General features: G+C 36.8%; 2 protein-coding genes across 5 annotated transcripts in view; both read left to right on the top strand.

Annotated features, from left to right (window-relative positions):
* Lmpt (four and a half LIM domains protein limpet) overlaps positions 1-21,884 on the top strand; it is a 63,168-nt gene that overhangs the window by 7,673 nt on the left and 33,611 nt on the right. For 3 of the 4 annotated variants that reach the window (XM_017144278.3, XM_070215906.1, XM_070215907.1), the window contains exon 3: positions 15,451-15,536. In XM_017144278.3, coding sequence (XP_016999767.1) covers positions 15,451-15,536 — 86 coding nt within the window. Of the gene's footprint in view, positions 1-15,450; positions 15,537-18,456; positions 18,772-21,884 lie in introns of those variants that run through there. The other variant, XM_017144279.3, reaches the window with a different exon arrangement.
* On the top strand, positions 8,679-10,684 carry LOC108059173 (uncharacterized). Its single transcript, XM_017144286.3, has one exon. The coding sequence runs from the start codon at positions 8,828-8,830 to the stop codon at positions 10,400-10,402; it is 1,575 nt and encodes a 524-aa protein (XP_016999775.2). The 5' UTR covers positions 8,679-8,827; the 3' UTR covers positions 10,403-10,684.

Below are 21,884 nucleotides of genomic sequence, written 5' to 3'. Positions count from 1 at the left end.
TTCAAATCATTTGAATTGATTTGATTTGATTTGAATCATGATTTGATTGATTTGATTTGATTTGAATCATGATTTGAAATCAAATGAATCATGATTTGAAATCAAATGATTTGAAATCAAATCAATTCAAATCAAATCAAATCAATGATTCAATGATTTCAAATCATGATTCAAATCAAATCAATTCAATGATTTCAAATCATGATTCAAATCAAATCAAATTTGATTTTATTTCAAATCATTTGAATTGATTTGATTTGATTTGAATCATGATTTGAAATCAAATGAATCATGATTTGAAATCAAATGATTTGAAATCAAATCAATGATTCAATGATTTCAAATCATAATTCAAATCAAATCAAATTTGATTTCAAATCATGATTCAAATCAATTGAATTGATTTGATTTGAATTGATTTGATTTCAAATCATTTGATTGATTTGAATCATGATTCAAATCATTTGATTTTATTTCAAATCATTTGAATTTGATTTGAATCATGATTCAATCAAAATCATGATTCATTTGATTTCAAATCATGATTGAAATAAAATCAAATTCAAATCATGATTCAAATCAATTGAATTTGATTTGAATTGATTTGATTTCAAATCATTTGAATTTGATTTTAATAATGATTTGAAATCATTGAATTGATTTGATTTGAATCATGATTTGAAATCATTGAATCATTGATTTGATTTGAATTGATTCGATTTCAAATCATTTGATTTCAAATCATGATTCATTTGATTTCAAATCATGATTCATTTGATTTCAAATCATGATTCAAATCAAATCAATTCAAATGATTTTTTAAGTTTTGAAAATTAAAAAAAATTAAAAAATATCAAATCATAATTCAAATCAAATCAAACATGATTTGAAATAAAATCATTTGATTGATTTGAATCATGATTTGAAATCAAATGATTTGAAATCAAATCAATTCAAATGATTTGAAATAAAATCAAATCAAATTGATTTGATTTGAATTGATTTGATTTCAAATCATTTGATTGATTTGAATCATGATTCAAATCATTTGATTTTATTTCAAATCATTTGAATTTGATTTGAATCATGATTCAATCAAAATCATGATTCATTTGATTTCAAATCATGATTCAAATAAAATCAAATTCAAATCATGATTCAAATCAATTGAATTTGATTTGAATTGATTTGATTTCAAATCATTTGAATTTGATTTGAATCATGATTTGAAATCATTGAATTAATTTGATTTGAATCATGATTTGAAATCATTGAATCATTGATTTGATTTGAATTGATTTGATTTCAAATCATTTGAATTGATTTGAATCATGAAATCAATCAAATGATTTGAAATCAAATCAATTCAAATCAAATTCAAATCATGATTCAAATCAATTGAATTTCATCAAATTCAAATTCATGATTCAAATCAATTGAATTTGATTTTATTTGAATCATGATTTGAAATCAAATGAATCATGATTTGATTGATTCATTTGATTTCAAATCATGATTCAAATCAAATTCAAATGATTTGAAATAAAATCAAATGATTTGAATCATGATTCAAATCAATCAAATGATTTGAAATCAAATCAATTCAAATCAAATCAATTCAATTGATTCGAATCATGATTTGAAATCTAATTTGATTTTATTTGAATCATGATTTGAAATCATTGAATCATTGATTTGATTTGATTTGATTTGATTTCAAATCATTTGATTTTAAATCATGATTCAAATCAAATCAAATCATTTGATTGATTCATTTGATTTCAAATCATGATTCATGATTCAAATCAATTCAAATGATTTGAAATAAAATCAAATCAATCAAATGATTTGAAATCAAATCAAATCAATCAAATGATTTGAAATCAAATCAATTCAAATCAAAATCAATTGATTTGAATCATGAATTTGAATTTGATCAAATTCAATTGATTTGAATCATGATTTGAATTTGATTTGAATTGATTTGATTTCAAATCATTTGATTGATTTCATGATTCAAATCAATTCAAATGATTTGAAATCAAATCAATTCAAATCAAATCAATGATTCAATGATTTGAAATCATGATTCAAATCAAATTAATTCAATGATTTCAAATCATGATTCAAATCAAATTCAAATGATTTGAAATCAAATCAATTCAAATCAAATTCAATTGATTTGAATCATGATTTGAATTTGATTTTATTTGAATCATGATTTGAAATCAAATGAATCATGATTTTGATTGAATCATGATTCAAATCAAATTCAAATGATTTGAAATAAAATCAAATGATTTGAAATAAAATCAAATGATTTGAATCATGATTCAAATCAAATCATGATTCAAATCAAATCAAATTTGATTTCAAATCATGATTCAAATCAATTGAATTGATTTGATTTGAATTGATTTGATTTCAAATCATTTGATTGATTTGAATCATGATTCAAATCATTTGATTTTATTTCAAATCATTTGAATTTGATTTGAATCATGATTTGAAATCAAATGAATCAATCAAATCATGATTCATTTGATTTCAAATCATGATTCAAATAAAATCAAATTCAAATCATGATTCAAATCAATTGAATTTGATTTGAATTGATTTGATTTCAAATCATTTGAATTTGATTTGAATAATGATTTGAAATCATTGAATTGATTTGATTTGAATCATGATTTGAAATCATTGAATCATTGATTTGAAATCATTGAATCATTGATTTGATTTGAATTGATTCGATTTCAAATCATTTGATTTCAAATCATGATTCATTTGATTTCAAATCATGATTCAAATCAAACATTTATCCCCACCGGCCCCAACAGCTCCAAATTTCGAAATTTTCATTTTTTCACTTTCACCGCTCTCTCTCCCAAGCCAATTGATTTTCTTAAAGTCTTGGTATGCAATCCTTTAAGTTATTGCAATACCTTTCGATTGGTGTATTACTCATTACGATCGGACTATCACAGCAGATTTTCAATTTTGCGGCTATATAATAGTAGTCGCCTTCGCACACTCTCCTGGTGCGCTTCGTCACTACATGGACTGCCGTCCATAGTGATAAATTGGTTGGCGACGGAGCAACGAAGCCGGCAGTACCCTTCAAATCTCGCCAACAAATCTTAAGCTTAAAGTCAATATTTGTGTTGGCTTTGAGCCGAGTGACGTCATCGCGGGCAAAACACGCCGATCGGAAATTGAGCCCCTTCAATCTCCCAAAGCTAGGGGTTTTTTATTTATATTGCTGATGTTTTGTTTCCCTTTTCGGACTTAAAAACTTAATTAGGAGACTGAATGACGGGAGGCGCATTTTAAAAAAAAGTAAAGAGAACCTTAAAAAAATGAAACATAAATTCATTATGATGTTATTTTCTTGAAAGATACATAAAATAAGGCATCATTTCTAGTCTACGTTAATTGTATTTAATTATTTTAAATTTAAATATTTATTTTGTGTTTATTAGCGCTTGTAAATTTAATTTACAATAGAAGGCAGTGTATAGGAATTCAAGAGTAAAATATTTGCATACATCTATTAAGGATTTAAGCTGCTAAAGACACGTTCCACAGATAACAATGAAGGCGAAACGGGTTCTCTTTATTGTTTTATGCTCGAATAATTGAGTTAAGTAAACCTTCTTCTTCTTCTTCTGCATTCGTTGTTCGGAAATAAAGCTCTACGTCATCGTTTAGCATTTGGCACTGGCCAAAAGTCCTCCTCCTCCCCAAAAAAAAACTGGCACTGCAGTCGCTGTATCGGCCTATTCTCCATCTTCTCCGTGTAACCATGTGGCCTTTCTCCAAAAAATTTCAAATAAAACAGTCATGAGGCCGCACCACCTGCCCCACTCCCCAAAACACCCCTCCAAAAACCCCATCCAACATAGCTGGCGTAGAGTTTTGCCAAGCTCGCGTCATGCGTGCCTCCACTTGGCACCTATTTATGTATATCCACAGGCGGGGTCATATTAATAGCACATTTCAGACAAGTTATTGAGGAATTATTTTATTATAATGTTTCTTAATTTTTTATTTATAAAACTTCTAGTAAATACAAATTTTAATAAGAGCCCTAAGACTTTTTTCCTATATCAAGGAAATTGTTTTCAAAACACTATTTGATTTTAAGAAATTTGGTGTCGCCCACTTAAAAACAATATTATATTTTATTTTTAAGATTTTTTTTTTGCAGAAAAAGTATATTATATCCTAGTTTTTGTGAACACTTCTGTATGCCTTATATGGTGTGCCATTCAAGCAGCGCTCATGTGTGTGTTTAAATGTTAGGTATCGCATGTGAGTATTGGATGGACCGTGTACTCATACTCGTACTCGTACTCGCACTCGTGTTGATGGTCTATTTTTCTTCCTCTTTTCCTCTCCAGGCCGTTTCTTGAGTTGCGGTCCCTTGTTTTTGGTTTTGTTGTTGTACATTGCCTGCCGGCAACCGGTCACGTTTACTGTACTGAAAAAAAGTTTATTATTATAGAGGGGCTTAAAAAAATAGTATTCATAGCTCGGGATAATAGTACAAGTATAAGTTTATACAATCTAACCCAATTCGCTGTTATAATAGGGAAATATTGATCTAAATATGATCTTATAAATGATCTTATAAAATGAAAATTTGAAAAATATGATATCAAATATGATCTAATAAATATTTTTTTAGCATTAGATGTTAAACTTTCAAGGCAGATAACAAATTTTCAAAGTTTTTTCTGTGTGCACTCGTTGTTTCTGTTGACGCCAGGGGGAAAGACCCTGCCCAACTCCCCAAACCCCCTTTGTTTAAGTGGCTAAGATAGGTAGGCATTGGATTGGAGCAGCTGTGTGTGCTCTATAACTGTAAAAACTCGCTCGCCCACTTCCTCAAGAGCCGGCATTTTGACCAAGGCGTCGTTTTGTTTGATTTCTGTTTCGTTTATATTGCCCCGATCGGATCTCCATCTCCGTGAATATATCTTTTTTGGTATGGGAGACTCCCGCCATGTGTGTGTTAATTTTTAATTGTGCTAAATGTGCACATAAATACACAATAATCGCCCGGCAATCCGCAATTCACAATTTTCAATTTCAACACCCACTCATAATTTGGCTTATTTGTGGCTTTTACCCCGCTTGCTTTTATTATTTCGTCTGATATTATTGTCGTTGGCATTGGATCCCCACAGCTCTCTGGGTGCGCTTTATATATCTGGATTTGTGCATGACTTAATAGCTGATAAATGTTATATGGTAGGTCATATACCCACACAGATATGGATCCTCTGTACTTGGTACTTGGCAAACAATGCATTTGTCCAGTGGACATGAGCCTATTGGCCATTACGGTGGCAATTAAACGGCCAAACATACATATCTAAATCTAGGGGTCACAAAATGAATTTATTTATTCCAATATTGATTTCCATATCGGAATCACTTTGACCCACATTTAAATTGTCAATATTTGAAAAGGCATAAAATATAAAAAAAATACTTTTGACAGTAGTAAAGAAAGCAAAATATATATTTAATGAAATGAAGATGTCATAACTTGATTTTCGCGGAAAACAATCCCATAAAAATATTTTATTTCCCATCTGATATCTATCTTTGTTTTTTAATGCACAGAAAAAATGCGAATTAAAATGCTTATTCATCTGCAATGATCGACCAATGAATATCTTTTAAGTTTATTCTTTAAAGGCATTTAGGCGGTTTTATAAACAATTCCAAGTGTTCGGGGAATTGACCTTATGATTAATCATTTGGCTTTCCTCACTATGCTCCGATGATGTGGCTCTTCAAGTGATTTATTTCGCACACGAGCAATAAATATTAAAAATGTTTTAAGTTTATTGTCCAATTTCCCCTTCTCTTTTTTGGGCAAACCTACCTCAAGCCAAAAACATAGTTCCTTTGATGTTTATGTTTAGAACAAAGCATTTAGTTAGTGTGGAACAATCCCCAAAGAACCATATTTTAAATGATTAATTCATAATCTTTTTGGGCCGACAACGGGTCGTATGAGTAATATGTCTCTTGAATTTAATATTCATTGAAGTTTAGATTTGTTTCCCCTGCCAATCTGCAGCTATACATATTTTATTAATCTTTTTACAATAAACATTTTGACGCAGCAATATTTCTCCAGGGGCGGAAGGTGAAGCCGGGTGGCACCCAATTTGGCAACCACGGATGTATGTGGCATGTGGCAAGAGTCTTCGGTTCTGTTCTGTTCAGTTCCTTTATTCTCTCGCCTGCAGATGCGGTTGCCACAACTTCTGAACCGAACAGTGTTTATGTACGGAAGATGCTGGCTCATGATTCTGCGAATGGCGTGAACTTTTCCCCAGCCCCAGAGTTTTTCTAGCCCCACTTCTTTAGCTTCCCGCTGTGATTTTAGATTGCCCCAGTCCAACCGTATGTTTGTGTTAACAGTCAAAAGTATTTGCTCTGCGAAACGTGAACTTTGCCTTGGTGTTTTAACAATTGGGCAAAATAACAAGGCTGGAAAAGAGGAAAATGTTAAACACTTTACTGAATTTATTAAGAGCATAATATAATAGTGCTGTAAGTGTTGAGAGCTGAGTGTTCGTTTAGTTTATATAGTAAGATATTTATTTAATGTTTTTTTTGTGAATTGTTGAAGGTTCTAATGGTTTTTATTTTACGAAATTAAATAAATATTTTTGTAGTATCAAAAACAATTTACTTTGAATCTATTTTACCAATATTTAAATACATTATTGCTGGCTATTTATTTTACTTTAACACTTTTCATTTGAAATATGTTTTATAATTAATTCGAAAAGTGCAATAATTAAGTGGATATTTTATGCACAAAATGAATTAAATCACTTTAAAATTATCCTAATAAACGAGTAAACTTTATTATTTGATTAATAAATTATCGGTTTAACATAGATTCCGCACACTTGTGCACAAGTGAGTGTGAGTTGAACACAAATGTAGGCCCTCTTCTTCATTGCCTACTTTCAGGCAGCAGCTGCTAAAAGCCTAAAAGTAGGCAATTGTGTAACCGAAAACCTGAATTCCAAATTAAAGGAGATTATATTTGGAAAACAAGCAAATAATTCAGCAACTGATTTACGAGCCAACTGGGACTGCTGAACTGCAGGGTCTTTTGTACTTAAATTCCCAACGATGAGTTGACACATGAGCACACATTTCTGTGTGAAAACATGTGGGCATCGCATTTATTAAGTGCTGAAAATATGCATGCTTTAATTGCGAAGTGCTATACAGCTGCATGAAACTTTATTCAAGAGCCCTCGAAACAAGCACAGCTACTCCGATACAATCTAATGACTCGCATAAAATGGAAATCGGAAGCGAAGCAAATTAAAATGCCACTAATAATCGACAAAAATATGGTCGAAAACCCCACACACGACACTCGATCTCCACTGAAACGCTCATTAGGCGCGAACAAAGAGACAATGTCTGGTCACCGTTTGCGCTTTCGTCACCGTCATCGAATTCGCGTTTGATCAGCTCCGTCAAAATCAAATCACCTCTTCACACAAAGCAGCGCCCAAACACCTGAACTCAGGTGTCGTATTTGTTGCGTCCATTGCCTAGTGTCGACTTGACACCCGGTAGTTGAAAAATCCCAAAGATGAGGCGTATAAGGCGGATAGAGATTTTGCTACAGGGAGCGTATGCAACTGATTGGAATCCATATAAGATTGGGATCCATATAAGCCGTTACTACATGCCTATATTTCCCGAAGAACTCACATTTCAGACGACTACAAACGGTTGATGAACCTTAAGTAAAATAAGGAAGAAAATTAATTAAATTGTATATGGTATTCAGAGACTGTTTTAAGAAATAAGGTAAATATAAAATGTTTTTTTTAAAACAATGAAGATGTCTATCGTTTTTAAATATATACTAACTTGACAAATTAAACTAATACTAAACTAATATTTAAAGTCCTCTTAGATTTGCAATGAAAACATTTTGTGTATTTGAAAGAACTAAATAATTAAGTCAGCTGTATGAAATTAATATTATTTATTTATATTTTAACTTACGTAAATATTTTATTATAAAAACTTAAGTTCCTTATTTGCTAAAGGGATTTTAAAGGGACCTGTAGGGTTGCTCTAACCATCTCTACTGAGTATCACCCAATCGAACCCTAAATCATAGCCAAAGTTCTATTGATTGCGGTGATGTTTGCATGCCGGTGTAAACGCTAATTTGTTAAATGAGCTGTTGATGCCCGCTCGCGATGGCTAATTAGGGCGATTTCCGTTGCATAAATTACAAAAGTAACGTTTTACCTTTTCGGCCAGGAAAAGGGCTAATTTACATAATACCTGTGCGATTGTATGCGGCCGTTACACCCACGCAGTCAGCTGGTGATGAACACATATAGCCATAATACATACTACATAATACAAGCGGCTCAAAGCGTGTGGAACGCGATGATGAAGTTAATACGCTAAATTGGTCAAAACAAACGAAACGAGCAAAGTCGAATGTCGAGGCACTCGGCTCTTGGCACTCTGCACTCAGAAGAGAGAGAGAAGGCAACAGCATGTGTGAAAGAGACGGCAAGAGAGAGAGGGTAGAGCAGTCACAGAAATTCTAGTGATCCGCGTAATAACTGAAGTTTTGGCGCTCAGTTGCTCAGCGGCAGTTGACAGCGTCGGTTCGTGGATCGAGACTTTTGGCCCGTCGCTTGCCAAGGTTAATTAGCCAAGATCGGAGATTCGAGATTCAAGATTACAAAGAAAGAGAGAGAGAGAGACAGTGAGATCGATCGAAGATCACCATTGATCTCCAGTGATGTCGTTTTTTCGCAATATACGCTCCTCCCTGTCCTCGTCTTCGCGGGCCAAGAGCTCCCGCTCCTCATCCCGCGACACCACACCGGTTCGCTCCGCCGGATCTCGTCCAGGCAGCGTGATCAGTGGCGTGGGTTCCACCACCACCACCACCAATCGAAGGGATTCCACCACCAGCTCAACTTTGCAGCGCGGCGACACCTTCATACTGCCCAATTCCGAGGAGGAAGCGGGCCCGGCGTCGAACACCTCCACCTTGGAGAAGAAATCCAAAAAGTCCAAGGTCTTCAGCAAGTTCAGCACCTTCACCAAGCGCAAGAAGACCCCGTCGCCCGAAGAGGTGGCCAGTTACGAGCATCACCCGAGCGATACGGCCACCAATACGTACTACAAGTGGCGCAGCGATGGAGCGGATCGTCTGCAGGACTACGATGCCCAGGCGGATCCCTTCAACTTCCTCTACGAACAGCACTCCAATCTGAGGGCCCTGCAATCGGGCGGTGAACCCAGTGGCATCCACCGGCAGGCCAGCATAGGTTCGAATTCCAGTGGCAGCTTCGATTCATCCACCTACCGCAAGAGCAAAACACCCACGCATCTCAGGGAGCAACTGGAGCAGCTGAAGACGCACTCAAACGATGATCTCCTCGAGGATCAGCAGCGGGAGGAGGATGAGCGTGAGAAGTACAAGACGGTCACGTTGAATAGCTTTAGGAAATCCTTCAGGGATCGCCTGCTGCAGCAGCAAAAGGAGACGCCCCACAATCCCGCCTGGTTTGTGGAGGTTCCCGCGAAAACATCCGCCACCAAGCCCCTGGAACGTCGCGAGTCCAAGGAGAATCGACCCGATTTCCTTGTCTTCGATAATGAGAACTACCGCCCGCAGTCGCGTTCCCCGCTCCGGGATCGTCCCTCCCGCTCCGCCACCCGTTCGCCGGTCAAACGGAACGAGACCTTCCGGGTGAATCAACCCTCAGTGCGCCACATGTCACCCTCGCCGGCTCCCCAACCTGCTCCCTCCATCCGCATCGAGATCAAGAACTCCATATCGCCACACTCCCCGGGCAGATTTGTGCCCGTGGGCGTGGCCAAGCCCATGCCCACCACGGAGTACTATGCCCAGAGATTGCTGGCCAATCGAACGAGTCCCAGTTCCAGTCAGGGATCTCGATGGTACCGCCAGCAGAGCTCGCCCACCAGGTTGAGTGTGGGTCAGGAGCAGAGCACCCATATTAACCAGCAGAAGGGAGCTCGAACCCTGGTGCACATTGGTTCCGATCAGGGAAAGGTCATGACACCACCCACCAGAGGAAGGGCGCCCACCAGGGTTCAGCTTTACGGAAGTAAACCCCAGAGTCGCCCGCAGCCAACGACCTATTTCGGGGGGCACTACAATGCACCTGTGAAGCCCAATCCCCGAGCCTCCTCCGCCGGCGGTCCCACTGTCTTTTTGGGGCGGCGCGAACCACCGATGATGACACGTGCCGCCACCAACAACAACACCCACACCACCGCCCACAATGCCGCCCCCATGCCACGTCGCAACCGATCGCCGATCAAAATGCCCTGGCGGTAGGCGTTAACCGAGTGTAAATATGTCAGGCCAGAATGAGTGGATATATAGCACATATATATTCTTTCCAATATGACAAAGTCACTGATATTGCGTCATTATCACGGCTGGGAGCTCAGCTTTGCAAGCGCTGTTTTTGCCCATCGATAATGGGCAAATAAATGATTTATGTATCCATCAGTCCGAACAATTCGTATCGTGTGTTGTGAATTTTTTTCTACCTAAAATTATTGTTAAGTAAATAAAAATACAAAATAAACGACAAACAGATAATGCAAAATGTGAGATTTGACGGGGAACTTTTTAACATTTTAATGGCTTCAGCGAACCCGAAAAAGCACTCGGGATTTCTAGTACAGAGTGTTAATTGTCACTTTTTGAGTTGCCCCCGAGAAAGAGGGCCAGATATGAGTGGAGTGCTCTGGAAAATGTGGTTAGTTCAACGGATATACGAGCATATCGCTTTATGACTCTGGATGATGACTAACTGTGCATGAAAATGAGCGAGCGTTACGTGACAAGCATTAAATATGGTCACTCGATTGGCCTGAGTCTTCTCTGGGGAGAAGAGGGTGCGGAGAATGTCTGGTTAGAAAGCAGCTGATGAGCTTTTGGCCATATTTGGTTTGGAAAAAATGAATTCGTACTCGCACGCAAATTATGGAATAAATTGTCTTGCCCCAGGCCAAAACGCAAGGAAATGGTGATGTCAACCGTCTGTCTATGCGGTAGCCAAGTTTTTCTTATTAGGGATGCATCGCCATAGAAACAGGTTAAAAGATTCTTCGGAAATTTGTGTTTAAGTAATTCTAAACTTATAGATCGCAATCTGGAATACATTTTCTTTCACTTAGCCAATACTTGAACCAGTGACAGCCTTTCTATGCGCTTCTCAAACAGTCTACTTTAATAACTACTTACTTTTTTGTTAAACAATTTAGGAATCTAAATTTACTTTGATAATAATTCTTGGTATTGCTACAACGATTTTATATATGAATTAAAATCAGCTTAGAATTTGGATTTACCTGATGCTGTTTCTAAATATAGATTGTTTTGATGACATGGCAACTTTATTATACTTGTCATTAGGCTAATAACGTCTGTTCTATTATTTTTGCTTTTACTAAACTTGATTTAAGTGTGCAAAATAAAAGGAATAAGAACTCAGAGTATTTGTTTTCTGTCTGGTATTTTCCTCTGAAAGTCTGATTGCGTGAAATGGCCACATAAACTCCGATTTCGCTGCCCGCATCCGTCTTTTGGCTGTCCGCTAATTAGTGGATCATTGCCCCAGTCTAACTTCGGCTTAACTCTGCACACATTTCACTTTCTAATCTAGCGGCAACGAGGCCAGCAAAAGACGAGTCTTTCGTCTCTGGCCAAAAACTCTTTAAAGAGGCAAGATCGCAGAGACTTCTTTGGTCAGTGCAACTACAACATTAGTTTTTGCCCGAGTCTACGCATGATCTTGAACTACATTAGTCTCAGTTGGCGACGCACTTTGTCTGGCCAGATTTTCTGTTGCGTTAATGTTAACTAGAGTGTGAAAATCACTAAGTTTGCAATGTAAGCTAATACGCAGATTAACCTTGCTTATATGGCTGGGATCTTGGTGCTATTTTGCGTGGGTCTACAAAACAGGTTGAAATCATCATCGCCAGTAAATAGCATCGGGCTAATTTGTGATCGTTGGGTCGGAGGTTCCCTCAACTCGTTCCCCAGAAACTCTACTTGTTCCGTCTGTGAATTTGTTAATTTGGCTTGTACTTTGGTACTTTACTTAAGTGTGTCGCTTTTTTCGGGTCTCTCTCTTTCTTTATTTGGGTCGTGTTTTGCAATAAACAAACACTTACTGTTCTGTTGCTTGCGCTTTATACGATATACTATATACGAGAGTGTATTTTTTTCATACTACGCATAGATTCATTTCCAAGTAACCGAAGACCGGTTTTCTGTTGCCGCCAACTGAGACGACGACCTACGGATTTTAGTACCCTCTAGCGGTTTTTTAGTCGAGGTATTTTGGATTGTCATAAAAAAAGATGATAATTGGGAAAAACCTGTAAATATTAAAAAAGTAGAAAGCAAATGAATTGCCCTAATGGATTTTTAAAATATAAATTGTTATTATCAAGAAGGCCAAAGTTGACAATAAAAACCTTTAAAGATTTAATTGAATACATAATGTATTTTTTTTTATATATACCATTTTATTGTAACAAATTTAAATTTTGTCTTACATCTTAATTGTAGTTTGCTTATTTTATTTCGAATTAAACAATACATTTTTGGTAGTAAATTGTCAACACTGCGTATGAGTGATATTTACATTAAGCAGAAAATGATCATTTTAGGTATTTACCAGTCGATCTACAGGCTGAGTTACTCTAATTTTACTGCAGACAAACAGTCAACAGCCGGTGGCATAGCGTCATTGTTCGAAAATGTGGTGGCTGAACGAACTTTGATTCAGATTTGTATATTTTTTCGATATTTTGCTATAAATTTCGCTCGTTTGTACCAGAATTTTAGCACCGAGTGGGAGTCCCCCGAGTGAGTGGGCTTATCAGAACTGGACTGACCACCATCAGGGCCACATTTGTCTGTGCTAAATTTTACAAGACCCCCAGCCAAAAAAGGCAATTGCAGCATAATATTTTCTCATATCGCGAAACGAACTCTCAGCTCATGTTTATTTATACTAGAGATTATGATAATTAAAATGAAATTGGTTCACAGTCGACAAGATGATGCCTCCCATGACATCATGGATTCGGATGAGAGATTGGAGGAGGAATACAAATGGGTTGATAATCTAGGCATTACATTAAATCCGATTGGGTGAAATGTGTTTAATATCAAATTACAGCCATGGCATTTTGTGAAACTTTCGCCATCATGGATTTATTGACATACCCATTCGTTTAATTGGAGACACATTAATCTTTGCACAGAGAGAGAAAGATATAATAGAATGGAAAAGGGGAACCATCAAAGTCAAAGCGGAAGACAAAGCGGCGACCCGCCTAAGTGGAAATCAAACATTTGCGCAACAGCGGGCCAAGTTGCAACTTAATGCCAATAATATCCGCGCGTCAGGCGCAAATGTTTGCCCTGTCTGTCGGGCCCTCGTACTCGTATTCCCCCTTCTCCTTTCTCGTATTCCCGTACTCGTACTCGCATTCGTCCTTATCCCCCTGTCATTGTCTCTCCGGCATTTTATTCCGCCGCTTTGAACTGGGTCAGCATCGATTTTTGGCCAGCGACGTGTCACAATTATCGCTGCCAGCGATGGATTCGACGGCACCCAAATGGCTGCTCTTCTAAAAAAAAACCAGGAAATGTGAAAGATGCTACTCGAATATATGATACCTGGTCTCATGTGTAATGCATAAATTGTGTTGCCTACCTTTAGGTGTTTTACCTTAAAAGGTGATCTTGAAAAAATATATGAAGATCATGGGGGTCTTATTAGTGAATTTAAAAATTTAACAAGAAGATTATATATTAGAAATATTTTATTTCCATTTTTAAACAATACTAAAATACTGTTTTAATATCGTTTGGCTAGTTCCTTTAAAATAAGATTTAAAAAATGTTTAAAAATTTTAAACAAGAATAAAAAATGTTTTTTTTTTTATTTTTTCCAGTTTCCATCAATATATTTTTTATGACCTTTTCCGTAGATTAAATAAATGTCTTAACAGGATCACCTTTATTGTGTCTGAATCTTAGCCAATCTTTATATTACATTTCCTGTATTTCCCATCAGGACCCTCAAATACAACATACCCTTTAATTTAAAAGGTTATAAAAAGCAAGCCGAGTGCACTGAGGGCAGGGCAGGACATCGTGAATATTAATGTGCCGGGTCAAAGCTATGAAGAGTCAAGACTCGTGTTTATTGGCAAGCGTTAGGGATTACATATAGCCATGTAGCCATGTAGCCGTATAGCCGGCTGGAAAAGAACCAAAACAATTTTTACTGCAGTCCTCGAATACGGTTCACAAAGACAAAGGCAAGTTGGCCAAAAATGGAAGCGTGCCAAGTGCAATTTCTGTGTTTTGCTCCCTCTGTTTTGTTTGTTGGCTTGGCTCCTCGGCGTGTATATATTTTAGGAACAAGTGCAACATCCACGGCGGCAACTGCAACATCCAATCCACGGCAGCAACTGCAACTGCCAGTGCCACTGACTCTGCCACAAGCATATTCCTTTCCCCATCCCGTTTGAGCTTAACTTCTGGCATGTGGCATCGGTTTGGGCCTCCGTTTTCTTTGGCCAACCGGCAGCTGGCCAACTGCGATTTCCCTGCATTTGCATCCGTAGTCCGGCAATTTCAGATATGGCCAGAAGAACATGGAATTGTTTGGCGCAATGGCGCGTAAATGAGCAGGGCACAAATTAAGTTGTACAATCGTAAATCGGTATTGTCTGGGCGCCTTGTTTTTCATTTCATTTCCCATTTCAGCATGTTTTTTAATGTATTAAAAAAGGGGAGTTTTTCGCAAGTAGATAATGCATGTAGTCGTTGGCAACGCAATAATAAACTTGAAAAGTATAAAGGGATAATTATCTTAATGCGTTTTAAAGGAGCTTTTTTCTTCGATTATTTCCGTAAACGTACTTAGGACTCTTTTCTCGTTTGTTTGTTAAATTTAAAGTAGGGTGAAAACCTTGAAATCATATGGGAAATCATTGTTTTAACCCAATTTTAAATTTAACAAACGGACGAGAAAACGGCCCTTACTTTACCTCTTACTAATTCAGTTAAGTAGGTTTTATATTTCAAAAATTTTAAAAAAGGCCGTTTTTATTATGTCTGGTGTTCAGCTTTGCTATAATTAATCACTGTATTCTGTTACCTTGTTTTCTGTTGTTATCTCGTTATTGAAACGTTTAATTTAATGATATAGAAGATTCCGAATCTTAAATGAAAATGTTATTTCTTACTTTTTGTATCGACATAATAATGGCTATTACTTAGATTACTTTATTTCAGACAATTACCTACTTAACTAATTGATTTGTTTTTATTATCTTTTCAAGGGTGCCATTATAAGAGAGGTTGAAGATGGAGTACGATGTGAGCAATGCAAATCAGATTGCCCAGGTTTTGCGGCCCACGATTGGAGGTAATTTAATTATTTATAACTAATGTATTTTACAAAAACGGATATGTTAGTATATCATAATTATAATTATCTGAAGAGTTTATTGGGTAACATTTCAGGTAGTAGTTTAAAGGTGTATCAACTTGTATGCCTCCACTGTAAAGCTTTCTCAAAAGCTTTTTGATATATGTTCGTAGTATCAAAAACAGACGCTAGGTGGAGATTATTTATATTTTGAAAAATTATAATGGGCTATTTTAAATAAACAACAAACGACCTTTTAAAAATAAATACCCGACAATAAATAGCCAGCAACGAAATAAACGATTTGTTTTATTAAAATACCGCTATAAATTCATTTCGCATAATATAAATTCAACATTTTTAGGCCATCTCCTCTGTGGGCCAAGAATTAGTGTAGGTCGATAAATAAATTATGCGTCAGCGGTGCCAAAAGCAGAGAATCCTCCTCTTCAAGCAGCAGGGAATCAGGAGAAAGCCAAAAACACCGGCAACCAACTTGTGGTTCATAAATGCCGAGATGGAAAATAAACGAAAGCCGCAAGTCAGTGGCTAAAGGCGATTTGGCAGAGCATCTATATTCCCTCAATGGAATATATATAGCATCGATGACATCGGTGCAATGTGCAATGGATAATGAGCGGCCGCAACGTTAATTTATTGCTCGCCTTGTGGCCGCGAACCAAATAAATATTTGCCCCTCCGATTATTTTCACTATTTATCATTGTTATTTGCGAACGCCAAATAATAACCCATTTTGTAGTGAGTTTATTTTAATAGCATTTACCAGAATTATGCAACTATTTGCTGCATTTTATAATTCTCCATATATGTATGAAAATCGGGAAACATTTTGACAATTGGCCAAACACCACTTAGCCTCTTCGTCGGCTGCTGCGTCCAACCGCAGAAACCATTTTAAATTACGCCATTAATTTGTGAACTCAACCGAATGTCCGACTGTCTGTCCGTCTGTCCATCGTCTCCTTTGTCTAACGGCGGTTGTGTTTTCTATTTGTGTTTTCATTTTGATGCTGGCCGCACGCCAATTCCATTTGATGATTTACGGGGCGTATACGTGATACACTTCCGAAGGGAAAAGTTATCGAAATAATCGCCTTAGCACTCAAAGCATTTTAATTAATCAATCAAAAGTTCTTAATTTCAATTTTTAAAAAACACTTTATTTTTTTGCATCTCTTTAATGTCATAAGTTTTGAAATTTAAATACAAAATCCATACAAAATTCGATAGTGTATTTCCCCTTCATCATGTTTACCATTTCCACGTTTTCCACAATTACTTCAATTTTGCCCGATTGGATTTGTTTGCTTTCGGCATTTAAAAAGTATTATTTGCTAAAAGCGACTAAAATATCTGTTTTGGCTTTGCGATTTATGCTTTTATGTGATTTTTTTGTGGGGTAGTAAATTAAAATTTGAAATTTCTTTAACCGAGCAACTTGTACAGAAATACTCAAATCGCAAGAAGTACAAAAAAGATATTTGGAAAATTCCTATTTATAAATAAAACGTAGGCAATTTTTAATGATCGTGTTATTAAATTCATTTGATGAAAACATAGATCAAACGGCATCATCGGAGAACAATTTATTGGGTGAGAACATGCACTGAAAGAAATGTTGTTAGTGGTTTTAGAATGACTAATATGATGACGGTTATTCAATAGAACGATTATGATTGAGTAATTTAAAGGTGATTCAATAAACAAATAAAATAAATGCTATAAAAACATTAAAGATTCTCGTTGATAAGGCTTAGATTGTCATTAGATTAATTGCTTAACGATGTTAGCAAAAAGGTGCTAATCAAGCTGTAATTATAAATCTCAGTCTAAGGTGCTAATAAGTACTCATTTTCATGCCTCAGAGAGTGCATTAAACCCTCTTTTTTCCCCTTGGAAAACCTTCGCCTCGTTGTATTTCGATTTCTCCCCGTTGCAATTAGTTGGCAATTAAAGACCTTGACTCGATTTTCTAAATTTACCCAAGGGTTCACCGCACATCTGTTTGCCCGCCCTGGAGATTCAGATGGAATTGATTGCGATTGCGATATAAGATTGAGGATTGACGATTGCGCTGTGGTTGCTACATCAATTTGCTGGGTTCAGCTCAAGTTCAAGCTTTCGAGCGACGCGTGCAGTTTTTTATGTCTCTTATTTTTTGTAGGGCTTATGCTTGAGCAATAAAGTCCGACATTGACTGACTAACTGACCGACTGACTGAATGACCGACTGAGAAACTGACAAACACAATCTGGCTTGAACTCGTGTTTGTATTTACTTGTATTATGCATTGACGATCTCTCTAACAGCCGCGTGCTCGTTTTGAGTTTGCCGATTATTTTTTTTTTCGTGCTCCGAGACGAGCTCAAATTGCATTGTTTAACTGTTAAAACAGTTGTTACTCAGTTGCCCACACGATCGGGCTGTTTCAGAGAGAGAGCGAATGAATATTCAAGTTAAATTTTAAAAAATATTGTAAAAAAGAAACAAGTGAGGATAGAGAGCCAGCTGAGCACGCGATGTGTCAGCACCTTATCGCGTTTAAATTTACGCTCTTTTCCACGGCGACTGTTTGCCTAAACGTCAATTGTGCTTATCAAAATCGAAATCTCTTTCGTGGAACGCATCGTACAGTCTGTTGAAAAGTATCGAGTTTAACAGTGTTTAAAAATCAATGAAGTAAACGGAAAATTTAAACTTGAAAACTAAATAACCTGGTAAAAAGACAAAAATATAAAACAGAAAATCATAATAAAAGTTCTATTATATTCTGCAAATTTCAAAATACTCAAAAAGTGTTTGTAAAAAATTTTGAATTTTATATATTCAATTTATTCTGAGCTAAAAACCCAAGGTAAAATAGTTTTACCTTAATTATATGTGCAATGTACATTGTACACATCTTAAAACTATCTTAAAGTTGTGAAACCCGCTGTGTATAAACACTCGAGTGGAAGACGCCTTGGACAGCTCTCTTCATTGTTTGTGTTTTCAAGTTGCGTGCCGAAGTCAAAGTTAAAACCGAAGTTTAAGTTTAACCAACATGCTGCTGAAGGTGCGTCCCTGTGACGTCTACCAAGTGCAGCCGAAATTGGTGAAGAAGCAGCCCAAGTTTCCCACCCGCGAACGCCACATGGCCATTCGGCGGAAAAAGTCCACGGCCATGGTCACGACCACGTCGGAAAATACAGCCAAGTGTCCGGAACAAGGGTGAGCATGGAAAAGGGGGAAAAACGGGGGAAAAAACGGGAAAAGGTGGTCTGCCGGGTCAGCTATTTATGAGTTATTGAGGCGGTAATTATCGGCTAATGGATTGCCCCGCGGCCCACAAAGTATTTTAATTGGGCATCAATCTTTCGGCAGTCGCCTCGGGGCGAATGGGCAACTCAAATAAATTCCACTTTGATTTTGGCATTTCTTCATCTCATTCTCGGCTGCTGTTTTGCATAAGTTCACACTTTGGGGTATCAGATTTTAATGGTATCCCATTTAACCAGAGAGAACTGTGTGCTGATAGAGCCAAATCAAATTAAAAATCGTTTTAAATAATTATAATTGCGCTTCTAGATTTTACTCTCATTTTGTTAGGGATGGTTTGCTAGTACTAAAAAAATTAAGTTCTTGATTTCCCTCATAATTAATATTAATTTTTATTTTTGTTTTAAATCTTTTTAAAGTTTTAATTTAATTTAATTTTTTTTAAATAATATTTTTAGAGAATTTATTTATGTTTTTTTATGCTTTCCAACCAATGAAATTAGCATTTTTAAAGACAGGAAAAAAACGTGTGCTTATAACCAAAGAAGTGTAGATTTATTTGTTCTTTAGAAGTTTCCACCGGCACAACTTTTTACCCGAAAATAAATAATACATATGGGTTATGCAAAATCCACGAGATCTGCCCCATAAATAACCCGCAATGCCCCACGTGAGATGCCTTTTCGGCCGAAACGCGATTAGAGAAACACATTTTTGACAACAAAGCAATTTAAAACATTTGCCGGCCAAAGGCCAACGCAAAAGTCGAAATAGTGACGAATGATCATTGTACTTGGAGCAATAATAAACATTGGCAAACGGAGCAGAGGCAAATAATTTGTGTGTTTACTTAATGTGACGCTGGCATTAACGTGAATTTCCACGAATCAAAGCAAACGTCAAAGCCTAAAAAATATATGTGCACAAGAAATAAATAAATAGATTCCATTAAAAAGTAAGACAGCAGTTGTAGCACCGAACACGGTGCAAAAAGGCCTGAAATGTAGAAAGATGGCCTTAATGGCACGGCCCCAAAGCCATTTACACCTGCCGCAAGCGACAAAAGCCAAATGTAGCCGGCAGATACATGTATCTACAGCTACAGCTACAGCATCTGTATCTCATTTTTCCCGCACAGCGCAAAGCAATGTAATGTAATTTCCTTTTGGCTGTTTTCGCCTGTTCGTGTAATTAAAAGCAACAAACGACAGGCTCGTGCATCAAAGGTGGCTCTGATGGGTGGGTTAATAAACAAACAAACAAACAAGCCAACCAGCCAACAGGTTTTATTCCACACAGCTGTTCACCTGGGACCCGAGTGCCGATGATAAATGGGCTGAGTTATGCCCAATTGCATCTGCATGTGCACTTAATATTGGCTTTTGAATGGGAAATCTGAATGGACCTCATGGGGGTTAAGTGAATTTAATAAAATTTATATGTTTTTTTTAGGGATTTAATGGGATTACGATATATTTTCTATTTATTTAGAATATTTTTAAGAATATTACTAAAAATATAAACTAATATTCAAGCTGTTCTTTAATTTCCCAATTGTTATCATCCCCCTATAAATATTAAAAAAAAGGCCCACCAAACGATTCCGCATTAACCTCGGCCAAAATCACGTGCTGCATTTAAAAGATACTAGTATTTAGCCGTAATCGATGTGCTGCCAAAAGAAGATACATTATCCAGATACATGAAAAACATTTGCTATGCACTGCCAAGTTGTTCCGGCACTTGGTCGACTTTAGCTGGGCTCGTCTCCGTGTCCATTAATCAGCTGCCTCGCCAAAGTCGCGTTTTGCATTTCGCCAGTGTATCTCTGTATCTTTGTATCTGCGAGACAGCTTGTGTGTGGATACACTTAATGCGGCTGCTTATCAAGTTGACAGACATTGCGGCGACGCGGCACAAACTACCTGGGCTTTGGGCCAGGAACCTGGACTTTCGTGAGCCTCTAATTAAGTGGTTTCAAACTGGAACTTGAACTTTGCCAGGCGTTGGTCATCAATCTTGCCCAGATACAGATACAAACCTCCTATATAGATGCTGCAGATACAGACGTCAAGTGAGCGCGCACATTAGTTGCCTGATTTTATTGTACAATTTAGCAAATTAATCATTAAAATTTACGATTAAGCAAGGGGAAAAAATCTTCATAAATTACAGCCGGCACAGCGACAGAGATGGGTGTGTGTGTACACTGTACAGTCTGTTGACTCTTTTCGTGCTTGTGCGCCATGAATAAAAACACTTGGCCACACCAATCAAACGACTCCGCCCTCTCGCCCGCCTTCGGCCACACCGCCCACTCAAAGGCTTTGTATATTTTTAGTGCAAATACACAAATTTGACCAAGTGCTGCCAGCAGAAGCGAATCCAATGGCATCATAATGTTATTAAAGCAGTTGCGTAGCCCTAAATTATGATAGAAGGAGCTGTTGTTTTAGAAAACATCGGGCAAATGATTTAATAACAATTTTCGATTCAATCAAGGTGAATGCTTTGGAAATGTAAATAAAGAGTTGGTGCTTTATGATCTATTTTGTGTATTTTTAATTAAAATGCAACCATAGTTTTGGGAACTTCCCAAAAAACATATTTATTTTATATATTTCAACTTATTTTTCTTTGCCAATTAAAGAAAAAAATTCATGATCAAAACAAGTACTTGATAATCTTTAGCAATTAAATATTTGTAGGTAAGCCTTTTAGTATCTTTAAGAACCTCAGACCTCCTAAGAACCCCTTTTGACAACGTCCTTTGGCTTTTTTATGGCACATTTGCGCTGTCTTTATGGATTTTGTCCAGCTTACCCCGCCTTTCCCAGCCAGCGACAGTTGGCCTTTTAGCTAGTTGCGTTCCTTGCTTATAAATAATTGCAGTTCGGAATTTGTTTCATGTCTGCGCACTGGCTACATATGGCAATCAAAGTCAAAGTGTGGAAAAATGTCGCAGACGCTTTTGATAAATGGCCGGCCAAGTGGTGCGGGGGTCGGTCATCCAATACGACCTTGACCGCCTTCCCTGGGGCAGGAAGCCACCGTGTGCATATGCT

Source organism: Drosophila takahashii, chromosome 3L (genome assembly GCF_030179915.1).
Source record: "Drosophila takahashii strain IR98-3 E-12201 chromosome 3L, DtakHiC1v2, whole genome shotgun sequence".
Taxonomy (NCBI): Eukaryota; Metazoa; Arthropoda; class Insecta; order Diptera; family Drosophilidae; genus Drosophila; species Drosophila takahashii.
This window is presented reverse-complemented; position numbering and strand designations above follow the sequence as displayed.